Genomic DNA, 8088 nt, shown 5'->3' on the forward strand with positions numbered 1-8088 from the left:
ATTGGATCGCTAGTTTGTTATGCATAATGTTGTAGCATGCATTTGTTATGCATAATATGCAAACATGCTGCAGCATGCACTATGTATAATTAGCATATGTACAAACATATATGACTTATTTACCTACGTATTGTTTATTTACATATTATTTATTTATTTACATGTGTAGGTAAACATGTAAACATTTTCTGATAACAATTATGGATATCGTATGATTATGATATTTTCATGCATGCAGATAATCTAAACTAATGATAAGTCTTCTATTATTACTACGATATTAGTTTTAATACTCTGTAATATTAGTTTAATAATGAAAATTTCATTGAATTCAAAAATGAATTATCGTCTTGATTTTATCACGATTGTGATTATTGTTTTCTATTTTTTTATTTTTAATTTCATAGAAGCTACGTAAAATCTTCCGTGGAATTGCTGTCTTAACATACGCTTCCTGCATTCACGTAATAAACACTTTTTGTTGCAAAAAAAAAAAAAAAAAAAATAGAAAAAACTCATAAATCAAAAAATTTTCCTATTATTCACGAAGAATGAGAATGATTAAACTAATAAAATATTAATAAAACATATTCAATACATACTAAAAGAAAAAAAAAGAAAATTAATTCAATCTTAATAAAAAAAAAAAATTAATTTAATAAATTAAGAAAATAGGCTACAAAAAATAAAGTTTGACTATCCAAATTAACCCAGGAAATAGGTTTAGATTTTTTTTTTCTTTTTTTTCTTAAATAACTTTAAAAGAAATATTAAAGATCATAAAAATCCCTAATCTTTTTTCTATGCTATTTTTCATTTCTAAACTTCTTTTCAGTTTTAATTCTATTGCTATCAGATTTACTAATTATCATTCATTTAAGCTTTTCGCTTCTTTTTTTTTTTTTTTTTTTTTTTCAGATTAAACAGAAATAATCAGTAATTTCATCCATATAATCAAAATTCGTTACTGCAATTGTAGCAATAGTTTTAATAATCTTGAAAAATGTTCCTACTTGTAAGAAACTTAAAATTTGCATTTCTGATAAAAAGATACGCGTATCATTTCCCAAATTAATAATATAATTTAAAAAATATTATACAGCATAATTAATTTCTCAGAATAATTTATTCTAATGACAAACATTTGTTGCACTATTTAAAATGAATCATTCAATACTTTGTCATTTATGTAATTCACATATTACGGATTTATAGCAAGATTTATCGGTAATTAAGCATGATATTTACGGGTAATGAGTTCAAACTAAAATTTACGGAAATTTACGGATGTGTTATGTTCAAATTTAAAGCAAACGTTTAACATTCATTTCTGGACGTAACCTATGTATTGTTAAGCATTATCAATTTAGTATTGCATTTTATTTTTATTTTTCTTAATTTAGTAGTATGCACATTTTTTATACTCAACTTATCAATGAATATCTGATTAAAAAAACTTAACAAATTATTGTTAATCGTAAATTTAAAAATTATTATTGTAAAAAAATCTTCGAGATAAATCACAGTGGTAGATTTATTCATAAATATCCAAAAAATTGTTGTTTGCATATGCATATATTTCATCTTACTGCTACCAACGTCAATTCAACCCTATCATTTCGTCACGCTATCAGCTTTTATTGTCTTCTTTCAAATTTCTGATTAAAGGAATATCGTGTTTATCGCATAACATCATAAAATGACAATTTCAAAAATCGCTATGCAAACAGATCATTTATTTTTGAACAATATCGGTAAAACAAAAACAAGATAAAACTTAACTGAAGAAAAAAAAAATAAAATAAAATGCAACGTTGAAGGTTGAAGTTAAATGCTCAAAAAAAAATAAAGAGGAGGAGCTCAAATTTTAATCAAAATAATAAAAGTAATCAATTTTTTCTGACTTAAGGTTTTTTTTTTTTTTTTTTTTTTTTTTTTGCTAGAGAAAATGTATGTGTAGGAGTAAAGTCAAGGTAGTCATTAATTGATAAAGTTAGACAAAAAAAATTAGGCGGTAGCGGTTCTTTTGGCTTGCATAACTTCCTTCCTACTTGCATCCTGCAGTAGCTGAGTATCCACTTGATCAGCAGGCAACTGCACATATCGTACAACAGATCCACGAATGAAGCAGTTTTTGACGGAAAGCATATGCGGATATCGCTCCGAATCAGTCACTGAGATATCCGTCAGTTTCATATTTAGGTACTGATCAACAGAATGTAATGTACCGCAAATACTGCAATGAAAAAAAGATCATATCTTTTAATTGTAGCAGCAGCACTACAAATACTATCTATTTTTATTCCTATTCCATAACTGATAAGTTAAAAACAATACAAAGCAAGCATTTCTTTCACTAATTCTAATAACTAATTATTTTCTAGCCTTTAAAGAGAACCAAAATAATTTGTCACTTTAGAAAGGTATAAAAATAATGCAATACTAGTGTAATATCATTATAACTTACCTCAGATCATTTTTCAATTCCACTACCACATCTTTTCCAACCAACGATTTGAAAAAAGAATAAAATAGCTGCAAAAATAAGATCTAATAATGAGATTTAATTTTCATTCCTTTTTTGTTAATGTATTTAACCAAGTGTACAGATTGGTTTTCTTTCTCAACAGATAAATGACATCTTATATTTTTCTTCTTCCTACTCATCATAATAAAAAAAAAAAAAACATACCATTTCAACGAGCAATTCTAATGCATACCAAACAAGAAATGATACCCTGAAAATGCACTACCAACTATGATAACTCTGTTTAGTTTATGATAATATTAAGTACGTAGATTGGTTTCCTTTTTCCTTAAAATTTTCTACTTAAGAAACCTGAGACAAATTACAATCTTTCCTCCTCTCTACTTTTCTATAATCATTAATACTTGAAAGAATAGGCTCTCCAAATATGACAATTTTTACCTCTGTGGTTATTCCGACTATTCAACTCTTCAAAATCCTACAAATAAGATAAATCAATTACTTCGAATATATTACTGATTATTTCATGCTCTACCAAAGAGTGGAAGATAACAGTAAAACGGAATAGCTAAAGTTAAACTCTTTCATTATAGACCACCAAAAGTAGCTATCATCAAAAATATATATCCGATATCAGATCTCACTGAACTGAAATAACAGAAATCAGACATTTATGGTTATTTATTTAGCTTCTGCATTTTCAAACAAATGAATGCAAGATGCTACATTTATGACACAAAAGAAAAGGAAAATAGCATATTGAAAGGAGAAAAAAATTATCAAGAAACATTTAAAATGTAACAAAATGAATAACAAACAACTTCTGTGATACGGCAGAAAGGAAAATTACGAGAAAGTTTGAATCTACTATGCAAACAAAAATTCATCTAAGTTAATTCTCTAAATTCCATTCTTCACCTTTCATTTTCATGACATGCTAATTGTAATCTGACAGTTGCATTTCATTAACCTTTATAATCAACATGATGTACCTAATACAAGTGTAACTAAATGAAATTGTTGTTATATGTTCTGAGATCGCTGAGGTTTCCACCAGGAATATTCAATATAGTAAGGTGACAAAGTATCAGGTGAAACAATAGCTAGTAAAACATGTTTCTTCACTTGAGAAGAAAGCCTTGAGAGAGCAATAAGATCTAAGAAAGATAAAGTATCTTGTGAATCCACGCATTTCACTAACCACTTCGAATGATCCTGGAAAAAGTTTGAAAGTAAGAAAAATACTGATTTATCAACTATGGAGTAGAAAATGGCAGCAGTTAAAAAAATCCTAAATTATTCTAAAGCAATATTAGACAAAAGAGAGCCTCAATGAATAAAAAATAAAGAATAAAAGAATAGTAAAGATACTAACCTCACCAGGAACAGATTCATAAGCAAGATAATCACACCCGAACTTCAAACCACACGTTAAATAGTAACCTCTACGCCACAAATCACGAAATGTGTTTAGCCGAATTCGGAAAACCGAACTTTCAGGAAGCGGTGGTCCTTCCATTTCTTCATATGCTTCTTCACGTGTATCATCTGTAAATGATTTGCTCTAATTACAAAGAGATGGACCTTCCAATTTTTTATCAAAAGTTTCTTAACCTCAGTTTAGTTTTCTCATCTTTACAGCTTCGAAAATAAGGAATTGAAACACTGTAAATTAGGAAACTCCAAATGAAAAACTAATGCTTTCAATAAACAACTTTAAAATTTAAATGCTAGTAATAGTATGGCATGCCATACGACATGCAGAATCATGTGAAAATACAACCTTTCTTTAGTTATGCTTGAAGAAGATAGCTAGCTGTCAATGTTACTCAAACAGACTCCATCATAATGATATGTGAATTAAAAAATTTATGATATGCTAAAAACCAAGGTAGTAGATTTAGTGTGAAATTAATGTTAAAATAATCTTACACAATGGGAGAAACCAAATATCTCCTTGCTTATGGGTATTGTCATGCTTCGATAGTTCCTTCACTGCATCGTCTATTTCGGAATCTGTAACTTCCACGTTAACAATATCACAGCGTCGAACCTAAAACACATTGAATACAACTACACTTGTTTTCAAAAGTTCTACTAATTACGTCAGTCTTAATTCATTGCATGAGCATAACCGAAACACATGCAAACACAGCATGAGCCTTAATCAACATGAACAATAACATCCTCACTCAAAAGAAAGAGAAATTTTAAATAATATAACGAACAAATGGTCCAAATGTTTAGATAAACGGCTAAAAACTTTAATTCTTCATTAATGACAGAAATGCCGAAACGAACGATATTCCCAACTGCGTAAAATTGACTTTAATCATAATAAAACCATAAAAAAACAATCTCAAAATTGAAGAATATTAGCCTCAAAAATCTACCAAGCACTTCAGGAAATACAACTTCAAGATAAAAGTTCTGTACAAAAACCGATCACGTATACTCTGTGTTACAAACAAAGCAACGTAATACAAATTCGATAAAATGAATTATTTTACTTATCTGAATATGAGTTTCAGTGTTGAAATTTTTCTATGACGAAAATTAATATCCTATAGGAATAAGAAGAAAAGAAACAAATAAGCTTTATTAATATATTAAATACATAAAGAGTGCCATATTCAATCCACCTTATGTAATTGTATTAAAAAAAAAAAAAAAAAAAGAAAAAACTTATCCAATACCTTAAGAGCTGCGGCTGTAGCTTCACTATTAGCCTGACGTTTCAGCTTCTTTGCTTTCCGACCTTTCACCATCATTTCAGCTTTCTTCCTTAATGCTTCATCATCCAACTGTATAGAATGAGGTCTTGAAAGTTCGACATTACTTCTTCCAGTAGGAATATCTTCCGTATTATTCTTAAGTTGTACCACCTTTGCGAGCCCAAAAGATGACATAATTAATGATCATAACAGCATGGATACAAATATGTCTCAGTTATGAAGTTAGGTAATTTTCAGCAGTCATTCTAATAATTAGTAGTAAGGTTTTTTCTTTTTTCTTTTTTGATTTTATTCAAGTAAAGAAACAGTATTAATTTCAATAGAATTAGTGAGAGAGGAAATACTAACCATATTCACTAAGTACAGCCACTTGTTCCGGCATCAGAATAAATGGAGCTCCATATTTTCGAAGATCAGCACGTGCATTAGGAGAAGTACCATATGCTTCAGCGATAATGCGGCATTCCTTCATTATTTGCTCCACCACTTCAAAATTTATATAAATTTTTTCAAAATGTTTGGAAAACAAGAATCAAACTTCATACCTGCTTAATGTCTTAATAACCACGCATTTTAGTTATTAGCATTTGTTTCCTTTTTGCAGCTCACTTTCTTTCTTATCACTAATAAAAAATCTCGGAAAACGTTTAACTTCAGCTAATCATATATCTAATATAAGACGTTCCATACAGGAATTTTCCGTCCTACACATAACCTTTATGTATAAATACATACATATACATATACTAACCATTAACATCAAATACAAGAAATTGTGAATTCAGATATTCGATTCGCACAGGTACACATTTCATCGAAACATCAAATTCCTCATTCTTTGATGTAGAACACACGTCCGTCATCGAAATATCAGATTTCTCATCTTTCGACGTAGAACACGCTTCCGTTACTGATGTCATTATTGCATGTTTATCAGCTGTTATTTCATTCATTTTCACCTGCAAAAGTTTCCTCATTCCAGATGTCTTAAAGAAAATTTTTCCTCCTATTTTATTATTTATAAAAATATAGGACTAAGTAGACATTAAGTAAGTATTACTGCCATTAATAATAAGATTATGTGTATTATTTATATTCTTTTCTATTTATATATATATATATATATATTTTTTTTTATGTGTATTATTTATATTTTCTATTTATATATATATTTATTTATATATATTTTTTTTCTTATTTTTTTAAAATTATTTTTCATTACTTATAAATATAGGATTAAGTAGGCATTAATTAAGTATTACTGCCATCAATCACATATACAACAGATACATATTCAAAAGACGAACAGTAATTTATTCGTACCAATATCCAAGTTTCTTTACATTTGTCATACATACGTAACTTAACACACGTAACTATTATGATACGTAAAAATAGCACAAAATAAAAATGGCATTAAATATATGCACAGAAGCGCAGAAATTGTATGTTATACAAGAGGGTACGCCTAATTAGCGTAACGTTTAGCGTAACTTAACGTTATCAATACATTCGTCTTCGCTACACGTCCAACTTTCAAAGACTCCTCAATTACACAGTCTCTAATATTTCTTTCACACGTATAACGTCAAAGACTCCTTAACTACCACAGTCCCTAACATTTCTTTCATCTCGACCGAGAATCTCTTTTACACTTTTCCACAACCAACCAGAAGGAAATTTGGTAGTTACCAGAGTGAACGGGAAGGTGAAAGGTGAAAGGTAAGGTTAAAGGTCAGTTCCTGAATTTATCATGATGAGATGACAAGTATTCCCTGTTAAATTTACTCTAAGTATAAGTATATCGAGTAGATCTACCAAATTATTGTTGCAGAGTTAATTTACCCACTTATTTCTTTTTTTTAGATTTCTCCTAAACACTCTTAGCTTTTCTCAATAAAGATAAAAATAAAGAAAAAAACGAAAAAAAACAAAATTTAAATTTAGCAAATTAATTAAAATTTATGATAGCTTCCACGAATGACCCTAATTCACAACTTCTTCATTTCCTTTCTAAATTTTTTTTTTTTTTTTTTTTCACAACAAAAATAAATCAATGGAGAAAATTCTTTAAATTTTTTTTTTTTTTTTTTTTACTTATGAGAATATGGAAGATTGATTTTTTGTTTGTTTGTTTGTTTTTTCTTGTAGTGCACATTGTTTAGTAAACAATTTTATTTTCCACTCACAATTTTGTTCACTACAAAATGACAATATGACGGAATGAAAAAGTTATGAAATGAAGAAGAGCGCTACTATTTGTATAATATACTTATTGATAATAAAATGATAATTAAATTCGTAGTATCATTTTGTATTATTTTATCAGTTGCTGTTTTTATCAGTTTATAATCTTATCAGAAAACAGAAAACGGATCAATCAGATTAATCTTACTATAATCCAGACGCTCTTTTTCCTGCTTAACTTTGAATTTAAAAAAAAAAAAAAAAAAAAAAAAAAGACAACAAATATAAAATTATTTTTTTTTTTTTTGACGACATTTTAATTTTCAACTGATAAAAGATACATATATATCATTCAATTTAAATAATTGTAGTATGCTTTTCCATTGAAAACCAATTGTTTTAGAAAGAATTATCATCAATCTTCAGTTCAAATTTATTGCTACATAGTTATTTACTGTGTTATCTTTAAAGTTTTGAAGTTTGTTTTATCTAAGCAGCAATCAAAAAAAAAGCATTATTTTATCAATTGCTGTATTTTTATGATCATATCAGAAAACAGAAAACGGATCAGATTAATCTTACTATAGTCCAAACACATCATGTTTATATTTTAGTCTCTTTATCTGTACTATTCTATGAAATTTGAGGCATTCAAAGTTAAACTAAAATTATACCATC

At 27.9% G+C, this 8088-nt stretch overlaps 2 protein-coding genes across 2 annotated transcripts; both read right to left on the reverse strand.

Annotated features, from left to right (window-relative positions):
- Positions 1 to 2007: 2007 nt before the first annotated feature.
- On the reverse strand, positions 2008 to 5397 carry Bma-gut-2 (tRNA intron endonuclease family protein; the record flags this gene model as incomplete). The annotated part of the gene is made up of 7 exons (XM_001896126.2): positions 2008 to 2236; positions 2468 to 2535; positions 2693 to 2738; positions 3543 to 3703; positions 3864 to 4036; positions 4421 to 4541; positions 5185 to 5397. 7 exons carry the CDS (start codon positions 5395 to 5397, stop codon positions 2008 to 2010), a joined length of 1011 nt encoding a protein of 336 aa, XP_001896161.2.
- A 169-nt stretch (positions 5398 to 5566) lies between these two features.
- On the reverse strand, positions 5567 to 6176 carry Bm12205 (Uncharacterized protein; the record flags this gene model as incomplete). The annotated part of the gene is made up of 2 exons (XM_043076035.1): positions 5567 to 5709; positions 5975 to 6176. 2 exons carry the CDS (start codon positions 6174 to 6176, stop codon positions 5567 to 5569), a joined length of 345 nt encoding a protein of 114 aa, XP_042931969.1.
- Between the last annotated feature and the right edge of the window lie 1912 nt (positions 6177 to 8088).

Source organism: Brugia malayi, assembly GCF_000002995.4.
Source record: "Brugia malayi strain FR3 genome assembly, contig: Bm_v4_ChrX_scaffold_001, whole genome shotgun sequence".
In the NCBI taxonomy this organism is placed as follows: Eukaryota; Metazoa; Nematoda; class Chromadorea; order Rhabditida; family Onchocercidae; genus Brugia; species Brugia malayi.